The sequence below is a fragment of the Triticum urartu genome, chromosome 2 (genome assembly GCF_003073215.2).
Source record: "Triticum urartu cultivar G1812 chromosome 2, Tu2.1, whole genome shotgun sequence".
NCBI lineage: Eukaryota > Viridiplantae > Streptophyta > Magnoliopsida > Poales > Poaceae > Triticum > Triticum urartu.
In genome coordinates, this window is record NC_053023.1 from 134,652,443 (window position 1) to 134,676,368 (window position 23,926).

Here is a 23,926-nt window from a genome sequence, read left to right on the forward strand (position 1 = left end):
ATGTTGTTATCATGATGCGGATGACATGTGCAAGTTTTATGAAAATATTGATAAGAGCATTATGAAGCATTTGTCACCGTGGCGGAAGCGAAAGGGTTGCCACGGCAACGACAACGAAAACGGTGCCACAGCAGCGTTTCGGTTCCGGTAACTCGATTGAGATGCCGGTGGAAAAGAACAAGTGTGAAGGGAACGTGTCATGCGATGAACGGTGGGGTGCTCCCGGTTACCGGGTTCCCACATGTCGTCGGCATGGCAACGAGGAGGAACAACTAACGTTCACGGGCGAAAACAACAACCAACCATGCATCTCATACAACATAAGCAAACATTCTCGGACGGTCGTCTCGGGGTTATACCTTCGGGGTGTGCGTTTCGAAGCGGAACGAATTCGTAGAGGAAGTAGTCATTCACGGGTCGTCGAGAGGAGTAGTGGTACTTTTCCGAAGAGGAACTTGATGAACCCAACATCTCCAAGGCAACGGTAGTCGTACACGACAACGGTAACTTGTAGAGTCGTCCATTTCGTGGCACTTAGGTGAATCCACGAGAAACGGTAGTCGTACATGGTTCATCGAGGAACTTGACGTTTCGGCCTGTAGTCGTTCGAGCGCCCGACGGTAAGGGTACTCGGTCGTTTGGAAGAGGTACTTGGGATCATTCGAACTTGCCGGTCTCATTATCTCGAAGGGGTACTTGACGTTCTTAGCGTTTTCGAAGACGACGGTAGAGGTACACTTGTTGTAGGAGTACTTGTCGGATCCACGACGACGGTAGAGGTACAAACGTTCTCGCGGTACTTGTCGGTCCGGTCTTGGTGTAGATGTACATGGCAAACGTAGTGGTACTCGGCATCTTGTCGAACCCAAGTGACGGTAGTCGTTCACGGGGCTTGTGACCCATGGTATTTTAGGCAACGGTAGTCGTACACGTCCATAGATGTTCGGGGCTAACAGTAGAGGTACTTGGCGATCTCTGAAACATCTTGCGGCGGTTCCTGTCTCGGTAGCAAGTCTTGACGGTCCAAAACTCCAGGAACGAAGGTGCACAGAGACAACAAAATGCTCGGGGTTCTCGATCATGGCCATGCCAAAACTTCTCGCGGATGGCTGACAAGGACGAGTAGGCACGCACGGGAGGTGCTCGGGAGGGCGCCATGGTTCTTCGTGCATGCTCGAGCAGCGAGCTCCTCTCGCTGGGACGCGGCGTAGAAGATGGAGCTCGGGCTCCTGGACGCTGCTCAGGAGGCGCGAAGCAGAGGAGGCCGGTGCCTCACGGGCTGTGCAGGGACGAGGAGGCATTGGGGGCGCTGCTGCGGGCATGGAGGTTCGGCACGGGGACGGAGGCCAGGGCCGCGGGGCCGATCAGCTCCGGGGCGGAGCTTTGAGCTCGCGGCTGCGCAGTCTCCAGGCGGAGGAGATGGACGGCAGCGGCCTACTGGTCGCCGGCAGGGGCAGCTGGAGTCGAGGAAGAAGGAGGCCAAGGCGCGGGGGTGCTCTGCGAGGAGAAGCAAGAGGAGAGGCGGCGCGGGAGGTCTAGCGCGGCGTACGGGAGAGGCAGCGGTGGCTGTGCTAGGCGGCGGAGCGAGGCGCTAATCTTGGCGTGGAGCGGTCGGGAGGAGGACGAGGGAAGGAGAGGCAGCGAGATTGAGAGGATGAGGGGGCGACCCTGGTGCAGCGCTACTCTCTCCCTGTCTCTCTCTGACGCGCACGCACAGGAGGGAGGAAGGAATCGAGCGGGGGAGACGGCATCTGGCGGCGGTGAGGGAACGAGGGAAAAAGGGAGTAGCGATGCGGGAGTGCTAGGATTAGGTAGGGTCAGCTGGGCCAGGAAGGTTTGGGCCGGTCTGGGGTGGGGAGGCCCAAGTGGCCAACTGGGCTCTGCTCTCCCTCTATTTACTCTATTCAAAAACAGCAGAAAAAGAGGAAGAAAAGGGAAGAAAAGAAAAGGGTAGAGAAAGAGTTTGGGCACGGGGATAAATTTCCCGGACTCGCAAAAATGTGCATGTTCCAAGAAAAATGGAGTGGGCATTTTTTTAAGTTTAAATTCAAACTCATTTGATTTAAAATCAAATGGTTTGAATAGGAAGTGAGGGTTAGGAAAGGTCCAAAAATGTTCGGATTTTAGGTGGAGCTCCGGAAAATGGAGAAAGGAAAAAATAGCAAAGTTAGAGGCCAAGAGTTGTGATAACAAAGGCATTGGGATTTTGCAAGTGTGTTACGGTGAATTTCAAATTAAAGAAATATTTTAATATAGCTCCCTACTATCGGGATGATATATTATAAAGAGAAGTCACCCTTCCCTCGATTTAAATAGATCAAAGATGTATGCATTTTATTTAGTTGAGTTAAAAAAATGACATGATGACATGATCCAATGCAAATGATGCAATGATGAATGCAACAAACCAACAACTTACACGACGAAACTCGGAAAAACATGGAAGGCGTCTGCAGCTCCGGTCTTGGGGCGTCACAAAAGATGCTCTACAAGTGTCTCCGATGGTGTTTGTTGAGTTGGCATAGACTGAGATTAGGATTTGTCACTCCGTGTATCAGAGAGGTATCTCTGGGCCCTCTCGGTAATGCACATCACTATGAGCCTTGCAAGCAATGTGATTAATGAGTTAGTTGTGGGATGATGCATTATGGAACGAGTAAAGAGATTTGCCGGTAACGAGATTGAACTAGGTATGATGATACCGACAATCGAATCTCGGGCAAGTAACATACCGATGACAAAGGGAACAACGTATCTTGTTATGCGGTTTGACCGATAAAGATCTTTGTAGAATATGTAGGAGGCAATATGAGCATCCAGGTTCTGCTATTGGTTATTGACCGGAGATCTGTCTTGGTCATGTCTACATAGTTCTCGAACCCGTAGGGTCCGCACGCTTAACGTTCGATGATGATTTGTATTATGAGTTATATGATCTGATGTACCGAAGGTTGTTCGGAGTCCCGGATGAGATCACAGACATGACGAGGAGTCTCGAAATGGCTGAGACGTAAAGATTGATATATTGGAAGGCTATATTCGGACATCGGAAATGTTCCGAGTGATTCGGGTATTTTTTGAAGTACCAGAGATTTACGGGAATTCGCCGGGGGAAGTAGTGGGCCTTAATGGGCCATACCGGAAAGGAGAGAAGGGCCTCAAAGGGTGGCCTCGCGCCCCCCCATGGGCTGGTCCGAATTGTACTAGGAGGGGGCGGCGCCCCCCTCTTTCCTTCTCCCTCTCCCTCTCCTTCCTTCTTCTCCTACTTGGACTAGGAAAGAGGGAAACCTACTCCTACTAGGAGTAGGAATCCCCCCTTTGGGCGCGCCCCTTGAGGTCGGCCCTCCTCCTCCTCCCCTCCTTTATATATGGGGGAGGGGGCACCCCATAGACACACAAGTTGATCTTTAGCAGTGTGCGGTGCCCCCCTCCATAGTTTTCCACCTTGGTCATATTGTCGTAGTGCTTAGGCGAAGCCCTGCGTCGGTAACTTCATCATCACCGCCACCACGCCGTCGTGCTGACGAAACTCTCCCTCGGCCTCAACTGGATCAAGAGTTCAAGGGACGTCACCGAGTTGAACGTGTGCAGATCGCGGAGGTGCCGTGCGTTCGGTACTTGGATCGGTTGGATCGCGAAGACGTTCGACTACATCAACCGCGTTACTAAACGCTTTCGCTTTCGATCTATGATGGTACTTAGACACACTCTCCCCTCTCGTTGCTATGCATCTCCTAGATAGATCTTGCGTGATCGTAGGTAAATTTTTTGAAATACTGCGTTCCCCAACAGTATCTTCATAGCCCAACAGTCCGGCCCATGTCCAACAGGCCGGACGCCCGAGGACCCCTTTGTCCAGGACTCCCTCAACGCACACAACCAGGAGCAAGAGTATTGTACTAAGCTTTAGCATCACGCTTTAATGAGAAAGGAAATAATTTGAGAATAAAGTAATAGCGAGTTTTCTCATCAGGAGTAAAAAGGATGGCTATGTCATTCAACTTAGTAAGATACTAAGATGTGCCACAACAGTTTCAGTTTCATAGCCATGGAAAGGATCAGATTCAACCAAAGTAATTAACTCTGGATTGACAGAGAATTCATAATCCTTATCATCAATAAATATAGGTGAAGTAGCAAACTTAGGATCACATTTCATTCTAGCATTCAGAGATTTTTTATACTTGTGTAATAATTTCTCTAGATCATCTCTATCATTACAAGCAAGAATATCTCTAGTTGTTTCTTCACTCATAACATAACCTTCTGGTGCCTTAGGCAATTCATATCTAGGAAGGCTAGCTCTAGCAGGTGTTTCAGGAGATTTAGTTTCAAGCTCATCGTTAGATTCAACAACATCATGTTGTATAACTCTAGCAATTTGTTTATCAAGAAATTCACCAAGTGGCACATCATCGTTATCAAGCAAGGTACTAGCATCATCATAAGCATCATTCATAGCAGAAGTAGCATCATCAATAACTTGCGACATATCATAATTAATAGCATGTGGTGGTGTTGCAAGTTTTCTCATAACAGAAGGTGAATCTAAAGCAGAATTGGATGGCAGTTCCTTACCTCCCCTCGTCTTTGAGGGATAAATCTTAGTCTTTGGATCCTTCAAATTCTTCATAGTGATAATATGATAATAATCCCAAGTGACTCAACAAATATAGCTATGCTCCCCGGCAACGGCGCCAGAAAAAGGTCTTGATAACCCACAAGTATAGGGGATTGCAACAGTTTTCGAGGGTAGAGTATTCAACCCAAATTTATAGATTCGACACAAGGGGAGCCAAAGAATATTTGAAGGTATTAGCAGCTGAGTTGTCAATTCAACCACACCTGGAGATTAATTATCTGCAGCAAAGTGATCAGTAGCAAAGTAGTTTGATAGTTTTGATAGTAGTGACAACAGCAATAGTAACAGTAACAGTGATAGCAGTAATTTTGTAGCAAGTGTAACAGTGATGATAGCAGTAGTAACTTAGCAAAATCAATATAAATAAATTCGTAGGCATTGGATCGGTGACTTGTTGGATGATATTCATCATGTGAAAGTTATAAACTAGGGCGATACGGTACTAGCTCCAGTTCATCGATATAATGTAGGCATGTATTCCGTAAATAGTCACACATGCTTTATTAAAAGAACTTGCATGACATCTTTTGTCCTACCCTCCCGTGACAGTGGGGTCCATATTGGAAATTAAGGGATATTAAGGCCTCCTTTTAATAGAGAACCAGAACAAAGCATTAACACATAGTGAATACATGAACTCGTCAAACTACGATCATCACCGAGTGTGGGCCCGGTTGTTGTCACTCCGGGGTTGTCGGATCATAACTGTAGTAGGTGACTATAACTTGCAAGATCGAATCTAAAACATGGATATAATGATGAATTCATAAACGGTTCAGATCTGAGTTCATGGCACCCGGGCCCAAAGTGACAAGCATTAAGAATAGCAAAGTCATAGCAACATCAATCTAAGAACATAGTGGATACTAGGGATCAAGCCCTAACAAAACTAACTCGATTACATGATGAATCTCATCAAACTCCTCACCGACCAGCGAGCCTACGAAGGAATTACTCACTCCCGGTGGGAGCATCATGGAATTGGCGATGGAGATGGGTTGGTGATGACGAAGAACGAAGATCCCCCTCTCTGGAGCCCCAAACGGACTCCAGATCTGCCCTCCCAAGGAAGAACAGGGCTTGGCGGCGGCTCCGTCTCGTGGATCGCGATAATTCTTTCTCCCTATTTTTTCTGAAAATATGTGATTTTATAGTATCAGGGGGGTCGTCTGCGGGGCCACCAGGTGGGTACAACCCACCTGGGCGTGCCCTGGTGGGTTGTGCCCACCCAGGTGCCCCTCTCCGCCAGGTCTTGGCTCCAGAAATTCTTATTATTGATATAAAAAATCCTCACAAAGTTTCGTTCCATTCCGAAAACTTTTATTTCTGCACAAAAACAACACCATGGCAGTTTTGCTGAAAACAGCGTCAGTCCGAGATTAGTTTCATTCAAATCATGTAAATTAAAGTCCAAAACAAGAGGAAAAGCGTGAGAAAAAGTAGATACGTTGGAGATGTATCATTTTTCCAGCAGCCTTGTAACTAGTGCTATAGAATTTGAAAACCACAAGAAACATGATGATCTGATTGCGGAGGGGCCGGGAGGTGGATCTGACGACGGGGAAGAACTCGGCGGGGACGACGCAGTGATGACGGAATCGGACTGGAGGGAAGGCAGTGTCGTGCTCGGGGACAATGACATGAGCTTGGGGACAGCTACACGGCGCTCAGAGATGGTTGCGGGAACTCGAGGATGGCAGTGCGGTGCTCGAGTACGATGAAGGGAGGGGCAGCGGTGGCAGCCGGCATTCCGTATTGGCCGACGTCAGGATTCTGCATCATGCATCGCTAGAAGTCTGATCATATCCTTTGCGTTTGGTACTCGCAGATACCGATCTTCATAAACGCTCACCACAGTTTTAGCGAACATTTTCATTTCACTTTATGATTGTATCTTAGGCCATTCGAAGAGTGTCATCCCATGATCCATAGGAGAGTCATATGCAGGCATCCGAAATGTCGCAGAGACACCTTTCGAGAAGTGGAAAAACCCAGGAGACGGATGACATTTCTCCATTTTCAGGAAACCGGATCAGTGGCTTCCATGTTGTCAGCAATTTGTAGAAAACATTCGTTCGGTCATGAAGCGTCGCGGGAACACGTACACAAGAAATGTAAAACCCGGCAAAAAGTAATCTTTCATGAGCTAGTCGTGGCCTTCGATTCTGTTCCCACGAAATATCGCACGACCAACATGTGGCCATGGACGCTTCCTCTTCTTTCCGGTTCATCCTACCCATTTAGCAACCATCAATATTGTCTCATCCTCTTCACCACCCATCATTTAATCCTTGAACTTGGAGCTTGACTCCGACCAGGAATCATCAAAAAACATTTGCTCGGCCATCAGATTCGTCTACACATGATGCGAATCTTATGTCATTTACACGAAACTATTAGCCGCTAAACAAAATCCGCAAGAAAAAGGTTAGATAAATTTACCTTGAGGTCGCGCGATGGAAGGGATAGCGCTATCAGACGACGAAAAAAAGGCATGGGGCTGCGACGACGCGTTGGAGGTCCAAGAACGGTCCAAGGGCAGAGTTGGGATCAAACGAATGCCACACAGGAATGTGAGAGGGGACACAAGGGAGCGTGCATCTTAAAATGTACATTACGCTTTTTTGCGGGAAGCTAATAGTTTCTTAACACAATACAATCACATGTGCTCACAACACGTACATACACTTATTCATATGGACACATTCACATACACCTTATCATTTTGAGCACATGCGAGATACTACAACATCTTGAAATTGACAAAGTCATCATTGGCGCCTCGTAGTGGACGGAAACATCTCTTCTCATTGAACAAACATCGCCAGGAAGCGTGAAATAAAGGCAAAAAAATACAAGCAGAAGTGCTAGGTTTAGGATTTAAACCCTGATGGGCTAAGAATACCTTTATCCTTCTAACCATCCAATCATATGTTGGTTCACCATTATGCTAATATTTGAACGGTTGAAGGACCTGCAATATCGCCTTGCTCAACCCTCAAATATGAAGCCTCGCGGGCTTGGTTTAGACCACACTCCAAAAGCTATTGCGATGGAGTGCGTAATATTGACTCTGCTAAAGTGTCGATCAAAATCATTGTAATGATTATTATGGCGATCAAATCTTACATTCTTAAAAAAATAGCCTAATTATCTCAACATGCAAAGTGTTCACCTCGACGTCCCACTAAGGTCGTGCATTTAAGTCTTCTCTCTCACTAAACCATGCACAATCTAACACATAAGCAAACTTGTAAATTACAATTTATGTTTTTTAACGCAAAGCAAAAGATTTGCCTCATTCATTAATTAAGGGGGGAGACAATTTATGTTTGCATTAGTCTATGCTTGTAACGATGCCACATCATACATGCATTCTAGTCATCCTTCATATTTTTGTTCGAAATGATATTTTTCACAGTAATTCAAAAGTTTTAATTATATTTTTAGAGACTTTCTTTATTGATTTCCAGGCTTATATTTTGTTTTCATTGAATTTAGTTATTTTTTAGCAACTATTTACACATTTTTTTTAACAAAGTTACCGCAGCAACGCGCTGGGTATCATCTATCATCTATTTGATACAACGACTCTACTGAAGTAGCGATCACGAGAGGCCGAAGCTATATAAGTACTCCCTCGGTTCCTAAATGTAAGTCTTTGTAGATTTTAAAATAAACTACATACGAATATATATAGACATGTTTTAGAGTATTTAGGAACGTAGGAAGTATTTGTTTGCATACGCGCTCTCAAACGTTCATTCACACCTGTAACGCGACAGGCCGAAGCACCGACACAAACCCATCACGGGCGAGGGAAATGAAAAATGCCCGCGAGGCACATGTCCGGTAGGTGGCACGCAGGCGCAAACGCCATGAGAACAGGCGCATACGTGCACGCCGCCGCCACGATCCTATCCCCGCAAGCTCGCCCGGTGGTTGGCCCTCGCTTAGCCATGGCCTGGCCGCCACCGCCACACATGGCGAACGGTTTTGCATCTCGCCCCGCTTGCAGACTGCACGTTAGCCGGCACCGGGTTCTGGCAGCATTGCTCGTACTACCACACAGTTTTCTCTCTCAGTTTAAGGATCAGCGAATGATTGTTTGGATTTTTCTCCATGTGAGGGGGGCATCCACGGAGCGTCGGAAACTACACCCATTCCTGGCTGCAGCCGTCTCCGGTGGCATCTTGCTTTGGAAGGGAAGTGGCAATGACATCGGAAGGTTCCCAGCGTTGTTTTCTGGCGAGCTCACGATGAATTGCACATGAGTTGTGCAGCACTTTGGAGGGAAAAGGCCATTTCGCCCGCCGAAGATCGCCGTGCGTATGATCGATCAAAAGGCACTACTCCTAACGTACCACCATTATTTATTAAATAACTCCTCTGGTTGGTGGCCTAATCCAATAATCCAATCACGTTCGCCTCTATCTACAGCCCATTAGCTAGCAGTAAAATTATCACCAGAAACTTAACCCCACGCAGAGATTTCCCAGAGCCAATTGAGCAAGACAAGCAGCGTGCTCCCTGCGCCGCAGCACCAGAGCGCCCAGGCCTCTCGCGCAGGAGGAGTCCGGTGAAATGTCGCGCCCAAAATCTCCTTAGTTTTCTTTGCTGCTGACATGGTGCTCCAGCCACCTCCGTTTATCTATCGGCATTTTTTTGCACCCGCCGGGTGCACACTTGCCCCCGGTGCACTGTCGCCGTGGCAGCAGGAGCGTGATCGTGTCACGCGTGCCGGTGAGGTGTCGAAATCGGCGGCCGCCTGGCTTGGCTGTGCCTCTGGTGCTGACAAGCCTGGCTGGCCGCATGGAGCAGACGGCCCCGCTCCCCAGGGCTGGCGCTGGCGCTGGCTAGACAACAAAAACGCAGCACACATCACTAGCGGTTCACTTGCCACCACTGAACGTCACTCGCTCGACCTGCTCTAGTGACACTAGCAAGTGGAGCGTAGTCAGTATCATCAGTAGCATTATTATGAACGCCTTTGTGCGTAGTATTCGTGTAGAGCGGTGCTGGAGGTGGGTGTTCGCCGTTTGTCATTTCTCTGGGTCTAGAAGTGGGCTGGGTGATTTGATTTGGCGCGGCAGGTGGTGGTGCCGGTGCGTGCCCGACGCAGGCGGGAGAGGCACAGCCCACCGACTAGACTGACAAAATGTGCGTGTACGTACTCCCACATGCCGCACAGCTAATACGGGTCGGGTCAAAGAGGACCGGAGGGCCCGCCCGTCGGTGTGCCGCCAGGGTTGGTTGGTGCCCGCGCCTGCGCCTGCGCCTGTGCGTGCGCGGCCCTCTTAAAACGCCGCACCCACCACCGGTCTTCTCATATTTCTTCCCTCATCCTCCTCTCTCTCTCTCTCCCTCACTCACCCCAGAGCAGAGCACAGGCCTCCTCTGAAGGCTGAAGGTGACGACCACGCCTCAGGCGGCGCCATTGCCATGGCGGACAAGGTAACAACAACGCCTGGCCTAGCCTGCTTCTCCCCGGTTCCCCTCTCGATTCACCGCGTGCGTGGGGTGGGGTGGGTGCGCGCGCGATCCGCACTCTGAATTTCGTCCGGCCCGAGAGTTCGTTTCTTTGAAATTCGTAGGCCCTCTTCCCTAGTTTATGCCATTGATCTATGTTCCGCTTCTGTGTTCGCCGCTCTTCACTAGTTCACTTGGCAACGAAGCTGATCTCGGCTCCTCTTGTCCAAACCAACTGTCATCTTCGTTAGAGATCGACAGTGGCTTCATGAACGACGCGACGCCATGTTTTCGTCTGAATCCCCACAAGTCGTCGGAGTGCCGAGCACTCAAACCAGAAACGCCATGAGAAATGAAGTGCGCAGCAAGCAAATATCTCTCGGGCTCATTCTCGAAAAAAAATATATCTCTCGGGCTCTGACCACAAACTCCCGTCCCTATTTTCTGCGTGTGATGTCACTCCTTTCCTTTTCACCCACCGCTTTGCTGCCAAGATCAACGCGCGTTTCCCTTTTCGTTGCCAACTGATTTCAACATCATCCTCTGAACCAAACTGGAAAACGAGCACAAAAGCCCGTCGTTTTCTCATAATAGATGCGTTTGTTTCACATTTCAGTGCCACAAGTTTTCCCACTGAATTTGTTGTGATGAAACGCTTTGCTCCAATATTCAGTGTTAGGACAGTTAATGGATTAATACTACCACCGGTAAACTGTAACAAGCATTGAGTCGAATATTTAAGGAGGTCATCTGTAATTTGTAAACGCACTGGCTGAAGAATTGGCGGCAGTTGGTTCTCTTCTGATGAGAAAATTAAGAATTTTCCAACTATAATCTGAGCATGTGAGTGACACAGCGAGTCCTTCCTTCTGGAAGGCACAGTATATAGCTCAGCCTGGTACTCCTATTAGGTACAGTTAACTCTGAATTAACAATTGTCAAGTGTGAGACTCACACCTGGATCTACTTCTAATACTCAGCTGCATTTACCTTCATTTAACCCCCCTCGATCTCGTCGCAGATCTCCACGGTTGTCCTCAAAGTTGACCTTGAATGCGCGCGATGCTACAGGAAGATGAGGAAGGTCCTCTGCAAGATCCAAGGTAACCTATTAACTCCCGTCCGTCACAGATCAGTCAATCACCCATGCAGAGAAGCCGCTATGGCCTCGTGGCGGACCGCCGCTGACACGCGTGCCCACGTACATGCGAAGTTACGGTGGGCGGGCCAGCGTCGTCAACCTCATGGGCTGACCGTGCATGGATCGTGTTGTGCAGACAAGATGAACATCAAGACCATCTCCTTCGACGAGAAGAGCAACTCCGTGACGGTGTCCGGGCCGTTCGACCCCGACAAGCTGTGCCGGAAGCTCTGCTGCGAGGCCGGCCGGGTGATCAAGGAGATGCATGTCAATGGCAAGGAGCAGAAGGCGGACAAGGACGGCGGCGGCGGCGGCGGCGAGAAGCAGAAGGCGCCCAAGGACGCCGGCAAGGCCGAGAAGGATGGTGGGAAGGCGGAGAAGCCCAAGGACGGCGGCGGGAAGGCCGACAAGGAGAAGCCCAAGGACGCCGCGGCCGCCAAGCCGGAGAAGAAGGTCAAGTTCGACGACGCGCCGCCGGCCACGGACGCGAAGCCCGGCAAGGCCATGCCGCCGCTGCCGCCCGGCATGAGCATGGCCGACCTCGGCCCGCTCCTGGAGAAGATGAAGCAGGCCAAGCAGCAGGGCGGGGGCGGGCCCCAGCCACCGCCGATGATGGCGCCGCCCGTGGCCGCGCAGGGGGTGGCCGTGCCGTCCATCTGGCCGGCGCCGGCCGGGCCCATGTCCTACAGCTACGACCCGACGCCGTACGGCCAGCCGTCGTACTACGGCGGGGGCTGCGGCGGTGGGTGCGGCGGGGGGTGCCAGTGCTGCAGGCCGCCCGTGCCGGCCGGCGGGTACTACGGCGTGCCGGTGCACGACCACCAGGGGTGGTACCACGGCAACCGGCAGCCGTACTACCCGCAGCAGCAGCAGCAGCAGCAGCCGTACTGCGGCGAGGACCCCAACGCCGGGTGCAGCGTCATGTGATCGGCAGGCGACGCGCCATGGACAGAGGCAGAGCAATCAGGCATCGGGCATCAGTCATCAGTTGTGTGGTCACTCTCCCGTACTCACTCATGGCCTGCGGTTAAAATTTTCCTTTTCTTTCTTCCTTCCGTGTCGTGGGTTCTTGTTTATGTCTAATTAGGCGTTGAGTTGTGCATGTGACAGAGAAGTTGTGCTGTTGTGTTCCTGGTGCCTAGCTTGTTTCCTTAGTTGGTTCTTGTCATGAATGAATATATTTATACCAGTAATTAAGTACTGTAGTTTATTTGGATGGAACGAGTTGACTACTCTTAATTCCGATCTCGAACGTGCGATGATCATGTGCACACTTGATCAAATCAATGTGATGTTATGAACACTCGCACACAAAACACAGCGGCTCTGTTCTCGTGAGCTGAGGGCAACTACCACGCACGACCTCAAATAGACTCGTTCTGTCAAACATATGTTTAAAATAGTATTTTATTACAATTCATTTAATGTTTTAGAAATATCAGAGCCTTACAAAACCACTTAAATTTGTGCACACGAAAAGAGATTAAACCGATAGATCTATTAATGGTTAATGTGATTCCACATATACTCAACCAAGTCATCTTGCAACTACGTATGAGTGTTCCGATCACGCAACTCACGATGAAATTGGACAAACTGTTCAAAGGTTGCAGGAGGTGAGTGCTCAGGCTCAACATCTCACCCTGGAAATCAAACTCTTGGTCGTAGATACTGCTATCACGCTTATCCTCAACGATCATGTTGTGTGTAATCACTCAAGCATTTATCACCTCCCAAAGATTCTGAGTGCTCCATGTCAATGCAGGGTTTCAAACAATACCCCATCAAGACTGAAGCACACCGAATGCACGCTCCACATCTTTCCTGCATTTGGGCAAACCTCTATCTCTTCTCTCCTTGCGGATTGGGTATGGTCTTCACAAGAGTGGACCATCAGCTAGATAATATCCTTTGTTGTAATGGTGGCCATTGAACTCAAAGTTGACCTTCAGGCACTGGCCTTCTGCAAGCCTTGCAAACACTGGAGAATGCTGAAGAACACTAATATCATTGTGAGAACCAGCCATGCCGAAGAAAGAATGTCATATCCACAGATCTTGTGAAGCCACAGCTTCAAGTATGACAGTGGCACCTTTCACATGTCCCTTTTACTGCTCCTGCCAAGCAAATGGACAGTTCTTCCACTTCCAGCGCATACAATCGATACTACCAAGCATGCCCGAAAAGCCCCTCTCGGCATTAATCGTCAACAACCTCTCTATATCAACGACATTTGGTTTTCTTAGGTATTCAGGACCGAACACTGCCACCACGGTCTTGCACAAACTATACATTGAGAGGAGACATGTGGACTCACTCATACGCACATACTCATCCACAAGATCACCGGGAATTCCATATGCAAGCATGCGAATAGCCGCAGTGCATTTTCTGATAAGAGAAGCCAAGCTTGCCAATGGCATCCTCTTTGCATTCAAAGTACGGGTCATATGCAACCACTCCTTCCCGAATACGATTGAACACATGCCTCCTCATTCGGAAGCGGCGACAAATTTGATGCGGTTTATAGAGTGCGGTGCTCTCAAAGTAATCGGAATAGAGGAGGTGGTGTCGTTTCTCCCTATTGCGGTTCAAGGCCAAGGCATTCCCGGGGATTGATCCCCTGAACCGAGGCCGCATCCTACTGATATGGTCATGGACGACCAATGCTGCCACCACGATGTTCTCATCGTCCAAGGACGAATCATCCGATGAACAAATGAAGTTGTGAAAGAAGTACTCATCTCCGCTATCCATGGTACCTTGCAAGCAAAGCGTCGAACACCTTGCGGGCGTGGTGTAGACACGGTCGGAAAGGGCACGTCGAGGCCGTTGGTTCGCAGCAAGGTGGACGACCGCGGGCGAAGGGCAGAGCGACGACTGGGGAGGAAGAAAAGGGGCTGCTCCACCGACGGGCAAAGCAAGGTGGTGAGACGGGCATGGCGGCGGCGATGGCGAGGGGCCGAGGGCGGAGCGACGAAAGGGGGAGGAAGAAATGGGGTTGTGTCTCTGACAGGTGGGCTAGGGAAGGACAAGGGCGCGCCCCCCGCCCGTCGTGCGTTGTCCATTTGGCCACAAACGCGACCCAAAATTTGGGTTGGGAATGGAATGAAAGCGGATCGAAACGGACATTTGTCCGTTTGCTTCCGCGTGTTGGGCCGCAATTTGTACCCGTTTACCCCCAAACAAACGCGAGTGGCCGATTTGGGGTCGTGCGTGGAGTTGGCCTAAAATTGTGAAGAATTTGTGTGGCATGTCCTGATCAATGCGTGATGTTCTGGTGTGTGTTTCGGTACGGCTATGCGTGTGTTGGTTGGTCAGATTTGCTTGTCTGGTGGATCAGCTAAGTCTGATCAAATCAAATAACCAATCAATCATGCAGTCAGGCTGGTCACACACAAAAGGCTCGTGCATTATCATGCTGCCTCCGGGAACAAGAACTCGTGGATTAGCTTAATCAGCTCACAGCCTGATACAGCCGAAAAGCGGAACGAAATCATATGAGAACTAGATCACTGATGGCGTCTATTTTGAATGTTTTATGATAGAGATATGATTTTTCTGTAAATACAGGGAGACCAGATAAACTATGGAAAATGCTAAAATAGACTAAAATTATTTGTTTCATGAATGTTTCCCTTTTTATGAAAGATACTTCTCTCAGAAGTAAGTAATAACCTAATCTGGATGCTCCTTAAGTTAGTATGAAAATTCTTCATGAAAAAGGTTTTGGGATTAACCACACCAAGAGCCAAACATGCCACAAACTCTGTAATTTGGGAAGATCTCCGCTGAACATACATGTTAGGTATATGGTAGGGAGCAACACAGTGTCCAGTGGCAATCATAATAAGGGCTGCATTTGGATCATTCTCAGTTAGGAGCATTATTGGGACCTGGTCACACACAAGAACTACCATGTTGGCACGCATTGCTACGCCTGTCATTTTTTGGGTAAAATGGTAGAATTTTCTCTAACTATATGAAGTCATAATGCAGTAACGTTAAATTACGTATAGACTGACTTGAAAAGCTTAACTAAAGGTCAATTTGAATTTGCAGCAGGACCATGCAATGCCATGTCATGGACATGCACACAAATTTAATCTTTACATGAACCCTTAATCATACAATGAGGCTTTTAACAATTGAGGGCACCCAATTTAATTTATGTAGACAGAGAAAAACTATAATTTTTTTGAATGGGTACAACAAACAGACCATCGTCTGATTCTATTTTCTTACTAATAAGTAAAAATTATAGTCAAAGTTATGTGATGAAGACCAAAAAAGTCAATGTGCGCCTTATATTTTGGGAAGGAGGGAGTATTAGTTTGGCTCAACTAATTTGTGATCAGGCTTCAACCAAGTATACTGAAGAAGTGACTTCATAAATGCTACATGTATATTAATTCAAACAACAATGTTTAAAAGGACAAGATTTAATAGAGAACACATTTATGCTATAAATTTTTCTTTTTTGATTTCTAAGAGGATTAACTAATTCCGGTATAGTCATGGACTATGTGACGGAATTTGAAAATATGTATGTCAGAAAGCACCTAGAGCTTGGAATCAAAACAAGGACAGGAGACGTGCTTCCTGAAGTCTCGGGAGATTATGGTTGATGAGTAAATGAGCCGCAATTCCACTTAGCCTGTCGAAGATATGCACCTTGAATTCCTTGGATCTGAATCATTACAACAAAATCATGGGAAAGCACTTCAGAAAATATAGTAGCAGTTTTGGTGCTCTCACTGAAAGTTGTGTGATTTTTTATATTTTTCTAAGCCCAATACGACCAAAAAATGAAAGAATGGCAAGAGCTGCAAGTGCACGAGCTTAGCAATGCATAGTCATGATGCTGCCACTATACCTTGAAAGAGGAGCTTCAAATTTTCCATAGTGCGCCAACATTTAGGCTGAACCAAACCATCAAAGGAAGGCTATACAGAAATAAAATATGTGGATTTCATTGGAAATGTATTTGTGCAAAATAGCAACTGTTCTTATTGTCAGGATGGGCAAGCCCGCCATCAAAGGAAGCATATCACCATACTGACAATATTTTTGACAATATAGATCCTAGTAGTTGTTGCTGGATGGCACAAATGATTCCATTATCCGGTGCATACTGAAATAATCTTCTCCGTCACATTTCCAGTAGCATTTAGAAGTGCCCCCGGGCCCTGACTGCATTTGAAAAGGTCAAATCTTTCATAATAAGCTGAAGCCAATATTTAAATTGGAAGGTTATGCTGGAATCAAAACAAATTGAAGATCAAGACAGTGTCCAAGGTAGCACCCAAGATGTTTCCACAAGACGAGGCGCAGAACATACAGAAGGTCAGACAATTTTATGTGTAACCAATTGAAGATCCAAGTCAAATCACTAGCATTTACTTGGTTGCATATTACAATCTCTCACCAAATGGTGTGAGCACAAAGAGAGAACTCATCGTTGCTATGAAGCATTTGAAAATAGCAAATTCAGGATATAGAAGGCACTGTCTTGCTCCTGCTACTACACGTGACATAGAATGCATAAGAAGAAACTGATGCTTGTGCTATGAAAGATTCAAAAGTGCCACTAAATATATAGAAAAAAACATGAAAATGCAAGTGCGATTAGTGTTGTTTCTGGAGATGTAGTGGAGCATGATGGCAAAGGGCCTGAAGGGCAGGAGCAGCGTCAATCTTGGCCTTGAAGATGATGAGGTGACCGAGGTTGCTCGTGGGAGTAATAATACAACATAATGAAGTTTCTTATAAAAATATACACAATGAAGTGCAAGCAGGCTCTAACCATGATAGTGGCAGTATCAGAGGAGGACCATCAGAACTTTGAGGCACATAGGGTCATCGTCGACGGCCAGGGCCTGCATGCCGACTGGGAGCTGATCCCTCTCCCTTTCCCTGTTCATCAAACCCTTCTTGGCCTCCATCATTATGGCGGCCATTAGCATCCCACTAATTCAGAGCAACCGAATAATCAAGAGCAAGAAGAGTCAAGCGCTCAACCCCAACACCACCTGAACACAACCTAAATTACTCACCGAAGAATAGGAAATCAGGGGCAAAAAATCGCAGGTGGGTTTGGATTTCGGCGCACCGTTGGAGAAGACTCATCCACCACGCAAGTAAGTCGATATGCTCGAAGCGGAGTGCCCGCGTCTACCTGGCCGGAGGAGCCGTGCTGGTCACCATCTCCTCCTTCCCCTCCTAGAGTCGTCGCTCTTCCTTTTCCACCACCTCCCTCATCTGCACAAATCCTAACCTATATGAATCTAGAGGAGGCACCTATTTGTTCACAAATCCGAGATGAAGCACCAATCATACCTCTAGCGTGGAACGAACGGATCATGGAAGATCTTGCTGACAACATGGTGAATTGGCTGCAAAGGTGAAGACGATGCTAACTGGTTTGAGGGTGGCTCAACTCCTGATGTGTTCCGCGACTCGCCCCGACCATCCTCGCATTTTTGGTAGCCTATATCCATCTCTCTCTTGCGGTGACGGCAGCAGCGGTGAAATTGGGAGAGGTGGGGTTGAGACGTAGGGTAAAGGGGGGGAGGGGAGGGAACACATCGGACGCCCAAGAATGATCACGATGTGCAATTCGACGGCCAAAATCAGTGATGGCCTGAGAGAGCTCCTAGGATGCACAGCTATAATGTTTCTAAATGTTCAGGGGAAAACACGGCGAGCTTTTCATAAGAGAAAGGGGTCATCATGGAAGGAGGCCGCTGGCGTCTCTCACCTTTGGAGGCGTAAAGCTGGTCTGGGCCCTCGTATCGTTGGAAAGGCAAATGTCTCCGGCCGGAAGCCCCGGCTACCCAGGCCTCTTTTGGTTCATAAGATAAGATTATTATAGGAATAGGAATTTTGTAGGAAATGAGATGTGCATGTACTCAAATCCTATGAGTAGGAATAGGAAACGGGATGTCATTTGATTGACACCAAAGAATTTTTCCATTGAGTCTAGGCTCATTTTTATTTTCCTATGAAATGTGTAGGATAGGAACCAATCCTATGTAGGAATAAGAATCTATTCCTACAAACTAAAGGGCTCTAAAAAAAATTCTATAAAAATCATATCTTCTAAAAATTCCTATAAAATTCCTCCGAATCAAAGGAGGCCTAAACAGGCTTCTGTTGAGAATAAATGTCGGCCTCCTTTTCCGGTGCTTGATGCTGCAAGCTGCTATCTCCCGACAGGAACTCATGACAGCCACTTAGCAGAGATCTTTCTGTATATCCTATATTGAATTCTCGATGCATCTGAAGTTGATTCAAATCCTGAATGCCTGACAATGAAGAACAGCTCATCGCACAGCCACGGACGGACACAGCATCGTGCCGGTGCTGCCACTGCGCACACGCGTGCTCTGTGCCGGCCTGCCGGGACACGGGCGCGCGCTCTGGCACTGGGGCGGTGCACTGGCGCGCGCCCACGACAAGGCGCGGGGCCAGCGCGCGGCGGCCAGAAGCGCGGGCGCCGAGAATGCTCCGGCTGGATATGCCGCGGCGGGCGGTGTGTCATTCTCTTCAGATATTCCAGCGGAGACTGGTAGCTCAACTGCTCAAGATGCTCGGCCCATGCTGGCACTCGCCAAATCGGGGGCCAACGTACAGTGGATCTGTCCGCGTCGTCGCACCATTACGGTCTGGTTCGCATGGGCGGGAACCTCTCGTGCCTGGCCGCCTGCTCCATGACAGGAACGCCGATACGTACGACCAAACACGACCCTGTTTGCGCCATGAATGCCGTTCATCGCGCTGTCGACGCTTGCGTCCACTCGAATTTCCTGTTTTTTAGAACCAACGAACAACTCGTTCACACGATCCACACCGTGCCATGCAACGCAATCAGTCACTAGGAACCGGACATGTTCATCATCAGTGCATCGCATGTGCCTCAAGTTCCGTCGTCACACACCTCACAGCTCGAAGAATCAACACTTTACCAAAAATTCTAAAAAAAATCAGTCACACTGACTGAACTGCAAACCAACTACGAACCAGTGGACAGTGGACACTGGTCGTTCACTGGCGCGTCGAGGTGTTCGGCAGCCCGCCGGTTCACGAACTCGGCCACGTCGGCCAGCAGCCTCTGGCTGTCCGGGAAGCCGTCGAACACGTAGAACGCGTGGATGGCGTCGGGGAACTCCGCGACACGGACCTCCTCGGCGCCGGCGGCTCGCAGCGCGTGCGCGTACGCCCTTTGCCTGTCCTGGTGCACGTCCCACCCGCCCACGCACACCAGCGTCGGCGGGAACGCGCGCCACCTCCCCGCGGCGGCACCGTCGCGCTGGATCGCGGCCGGCACGTTGGCCGACTCGTGGTCCCGCGTGGCGCCCGGCGGCAGGAACGCGCGCCACAGCCACGCCAGCCGCTCCGGCGCCCCGAACGGCGCGTGGCGGAGCCGCTGCTCGGACGCGGTCGCCGCCTCGCCGCCGAAGAATGGCTGCAGCAGGACCAGCCCGGCCACGCTGCCCTGCAGGCGCGCGGCGACGTGGTGGGCGACGTTGCCGCCCGCGCTATCCCCGGCGACAAAGACGGCGGTGGGGGGAGACGGCAAGGCGCCCCCGGCGCCGGCGAGTGCCCAGCGGAGCGCCGCCTCCCCGTCGTCGTAAGCGGAAGGGGCGCGGTGCTCGGGCGCGAGGCGGTAGTCCACGGAGGCGACGACGGCCGGGATAGACGCGGCGAGGCGGCGGCACAGAGCGTCGAACTGGGCCGTCGCCACGGAGTGGAACACGAAGCCGCCGCCGTGGAAATATACAACCACTGGCAGCTGGCTCTGGCTGCCGCTAGCGGCGGGCGCTGGAACGAACAGGCGGACGCGGAGGTGGCTGGAGACGGCGTGGTCGGTGGACGAAACGCCGGCGGCATCGGGCGCGGAGCTAGGAGGGACGGTGCGTTCGAACAGGGAGAGGAGGGAGCGGTTGACGGTGCCGTCGGCGCGGAGGGACGCGGAGTGTAGGAATGAGGCTGCGCCCACGAGCAGGCGCACCCGCCACGGCAGAGGGGGCTTCCCCGGCGGCGGAGAATCCGACGACGCCATCTCTGCAGCTCAGTTTCCGGCCGTCCGGGTGCCGCTTGGTCCTTGGAGTTTGGTGGCGATAAGGTTTACGAGCAGACACCGAGTGTTTCTTGTACTGTACTCTATTGGCGCAAAGAGGAACCGAACAATCTCAAGCTCAGTGTCAAGCTTGCATTTGCCAACTAATCTGACGGGGTCTTGCCCACCTAATCTTCTCTCCCTCACCTTATTTCTATCCAATGAAAACCTGCCAGCTAGACCAGACCGTAAATCCTGTAAAAAACTATCCGTGCGTGCATTGTTGTGCATTTGCTGATTACGTCCAAGGCAAAGGGCGTACGTTTAGCCTTGGACGTAATCAATCTCGTTACCAGTAAGTCTCTTTTACTCGTTCCATAATGCATCATCCCGTAACTAACTCGTTAGTTATATTGCTTGCAAGGCTTATAGTGATGTGCATTACCGAGAGGGACCAAAGATACCCCTCCGATACATGGAGTGACAAATCCTAATCTCGATCCATGCCAACTCAACAAACACCATCGGAGACACTTGTAGAGCATATTTATAATCACCTAGTTACGTTGTGACGTTTGATAGCACACAAGATGTTCCTCTGGTATTCGGGAGTTACATAATCTCATAGTCAGAGGAACATGTATAAGTCATGAAGAAAGCAATAGCAATATAACTAATCGATCATAGTGCTAAGCTAACGGATGGGTCTTGTCCATCACATCATTCTCTAATGATGTGATCCCATTCATCAAATGACAACACATGTCTATGGTTAGGAAACTTAACCATCTTTGATTAACGAGCTAGTCAAGTAGAGGCATACAGGGACACTCTGTTTTGTCTATGTATTCACACATGTACTAAGTTTCCGGTTAATACAATTCTAGCATGAATAACAAACATTTATCATGATATAAGGAAATATAAATAACAACTTTATTATTGCCTCTAGGGCATATTTCCTTCAGTCTCCCACTTGCACTAGAGTTAATAATCTAGATTACATAGTAATGATTCTAACGCCCATGGAGTCTTGGTGCTGATCATGTTTTGCTCATGAGAGAGGCTTAGTCAACGGGTCTGCAACATTCAGATCCGTATGTATTTTGCAAATCTCTATGTCTCCCTCCTTGACTTGATCGCGGATGGAATTGAAGTGTCTCTTGATATGTTTGGTTCTCTTGTGAAATCTGGATTCCTTTGTCAAGGCAATTGCACCAGTATTGTCACAAAAGATTTTCATTGGGCCCGATGCACTAGGTATTACACCTAGATCAAATATGAACTCCTTCATCCAGACTCCTTCATTTACTGCTTCCGAAGCAGCTATGTACTCCGGTTCACACATAGATCCTGCCACGACGCTCTGCTTGGAACTACACCAACTGACAGCTCCACCATTCAATATAAATACGTATCCGGTTTGTGACTTAGAGTCATCCGGATCAGTGTCAAAGCTTGCATCGACATAACCATTACGACGAGCTCTTTGTCACCTCCATAAACGAGAAACATATCCTTAGTCCTTTTCAGGTATTTCAGGATGTTCTTGAAAGCTGTCCAGTGATCCACTCCTGGATTACTTTGGTACCTCCCTGCTAAACTAATAGCAAGGCACACATCAGGTCTGGTACACAGCATTGCATACATGATAGAACCTATGGCTGAGGCATAGGGAATGACTTTCATTTTCTCTCTATCTTCTAAAGTGGTCGGGCATTGAGTCTGACTCAATTTCACACCTTGTAACACAGGCAAGAACCCTTTCTTAGACTGATCCATTTTGAACTTCTTCAAAACTTTATCAAGGCATGTGTGTTGTGAAAGTCCAATTAAGCGTCTTGATCTATCTCTATAGATCTTCATGCCCAATATATAAGCAGCTTCACCGAGGTCTTCCATTGAAAAATTCTTATTCAAGTATCCTTTTATGCTATCCAGAAATTCTGTATTATTTCCAATCAACAATATGTCATCCACATATAATATTATAAATGCTACAGAGCTCCCAGTCAATTTCTTGTAAATACAGGTTTTCTCCAAAAGTCTGTATAAAACCATATGTCGTGGAATTGTCACAGCAGATGTCCTTAGTGTCAGGACTTAGTCGCGAGGCCAACGCATCTATGTGGTAGCTTGAGAGGCGTTGAGCGGGACGAGAGATGCGATGTTTTACCCAGGTTCGGCCCCTCACGGTGGAGGTAAAAGCCTACATCCTGCTTCATTGATATTGATGATGATGATCACGGTTACAAGAGCGCTCTATCTTGAGAGCTATTGTCTAAACCTAACTTGTCTAACTTGTGAAACTTGTGCCTCCTCTCCCCTTTGAGGAGCCCTGCCCCTCCTTATATATGTTGAAGGGGCGGTTTACATGTGGAGTCCTCTTAGGATTAGGACTAGTCTATCTCTAATACAAACCGAATACAAGTCCAGGTCTTAACTCCCTGTAAGATAAACGTTCCTCATGCCTTTCCTCTTAAACCGGTTCACCGTTAAACGTGAACCGGTCTTCTGGGCCTTGGGCCTTGTCATCTATCTGTCCCACTCGCCGGATCACCAGTGAGTCATAATAACTAGGTGGGTTGCTTGTAAACCGCCAGGTCAGGGCGGGTCACCAGTAACTCGCCAAGTGTCAGCGGGGTCTTCAGATAAACCGCCAAGTCCGGCCGGGTTAACTTCCGGCCGGTTTACACCGTGGGGTATATCCCCGACATTAGCCCCCAAGTTTAGCTTGGATTTATTCATGGTAAACTTATACCGCAAAATAAACACAAGAACAAATTTGACAGGTTATGCTCCGGGTTAAGAATTTTTGTAAACCGGTACTTGATCATCCTTAAGTCCTTGTTATTTCCTCCTTCTGGGAAATCCGGGTCAACAGACCAACTTCATAATCAATTTGCCGACATTGGTTTGTCATCGAGAAATATTGTGAAGAATAACTCCTTTGACTCAGCTCCCAAAGCGCCGATTTAAGAAATATGGGTCTAAAAATACTTATCTGATATTCAGCCGGTTTGAAGATGTAAAACTTGCCGGTTTAATATTACCAAAATGGCCGGTTTATAAACATTGATGGCGCCGGGTCATAATTGTTGTCGACACCGGGTCATGTAATTGATCTTCCTAATTTGCTCAAAACTGATAAAATGAAGATGTTCCTCCTTTATATGCATAATACCTGTAGCCCCCAAGTCTTAAGAGGACAACATAGTGATAACTTAAGACTTGCTCCAATAAGTGTTTCAACCTTGAAGAAATCCGGTTTGTTCATCTCAATTATATAAACTGAATACTCCATATATGTAGCCCCCAAGTGCCGGGTTGTCATGCTTGCAGCAATCTGGGACTTGTAATTGCTTATAAAAACTTCAATCAGTGTAGCCCCCAAGGGCCGGTTCAGTAAGATAATATTGAGCTGGGACTTCATATATACTTCATTGAAAATAACATCATATGATGTAACTCCCATCATGGGGCTTGAACCCACGTCCACAAGGTTAAGAGCTTTGTGCTTTACCAACTGAGGAGTGGACCCTTCAATATAATGGATAAAAACTTGTGTACCTTGAATTGTTGACAGGAGCAATTGGTAGCCCCCAAGGGCCGT

General features: G+C 48.5%; 2 protein-coding genes and 1 long non-coding RNA gene across 4 annotated transcripts; 1 reads left to right on the plus strand and 2 right to left on the minus strand.

The window, feature by feature from the left end:
- Window positions 1-9,939: 9,939 nt before the first annotated feature.
- Window positions 9,940-12,468, plus strand: LOC125536358 (protein PYRICULARIA ORYZAE RESISTANCE 21-like). The gene is made up of 3 exons (XM_048699556.1): window positions 9,940-10,096; window positions 11,133-11,214; window positions 11,389-12,468. The coding sequence occupies exons 1-3, from the start codon at window positions 10,085-10,087 to the stop codon at window positions 12,177-12,179; spliced, it is 885 nt and encodes a 294-aa protein (XP_048555513.1). The 5' UTR covers window positions 9,940-10,084; the 3' UTR covers window positions 12,180-12,468.
- A 3,167-nt stretch (window positions 12,469-15,635) lies between these two features.
- LOC125536359 lies at window positions 15,636-18,007 on the minus strand. 2 transcript variants are annotated; one of them, XR_007295011.1, is made up of 5 exons: window positions 17,592-18,007; window positions 17,309-17,513; window positions 17,059-17,222; window positions 16,129-16,445; window positions 15,636-15,942 (listed from the first exon to the last, which is right to left on the minus strand). It is a non-coding gene; the product is annotated as an uncharacterized LOC125536359 (long non-coding RNA). The 2 variants fall into 2 exon arrangements; XR_007295010.1 differs by having other exon boundaries at window positions 17,059-17,284; window positions 17,365-17,513; window positions 17,592-18,000.
- A 1,087-nt stretch (window positions 18,008-19,094) lies between these two features.
- On the minus strand, window positions 19,095-20,555 carry LOC125541270 (probable carboxylesterase 18). The gene has a single exon (XM_048704724.1). It carries the CDS (start codon window positions 20,314-20,316, stop codon window positions 19,267-19,269), a length of 1,050 nt encoding a protein of 349 aa, XP_048560681.1. The 5' UTR covers window positions 20,317-20,555; the 3' UTR covers window positions 19,095-19,266.
- Window positions 20,556-23,926: the final 3,371 nt, after the last annotated feature.

Bases quoted from the DNA above. Each gene is read 5' to 3' on its own strand.
- LOC125536358 (XM_048699556.1), top strand. The intron at 11,215-11,388 runs GTAACCTATTAA...CGTGTTGTGCAG, and splicing joins GGTCCTCTGCAAGATCCAAG to ACAAGATGAACATCAAGACC.
- LOC125541270 (XM_048704724.1), bottom strand. From the start codon at position 20,316: ATGGCGTCGTCGGATTCTCCGCCGCCGGGGAAGCCCCCTCTGCCGTGG.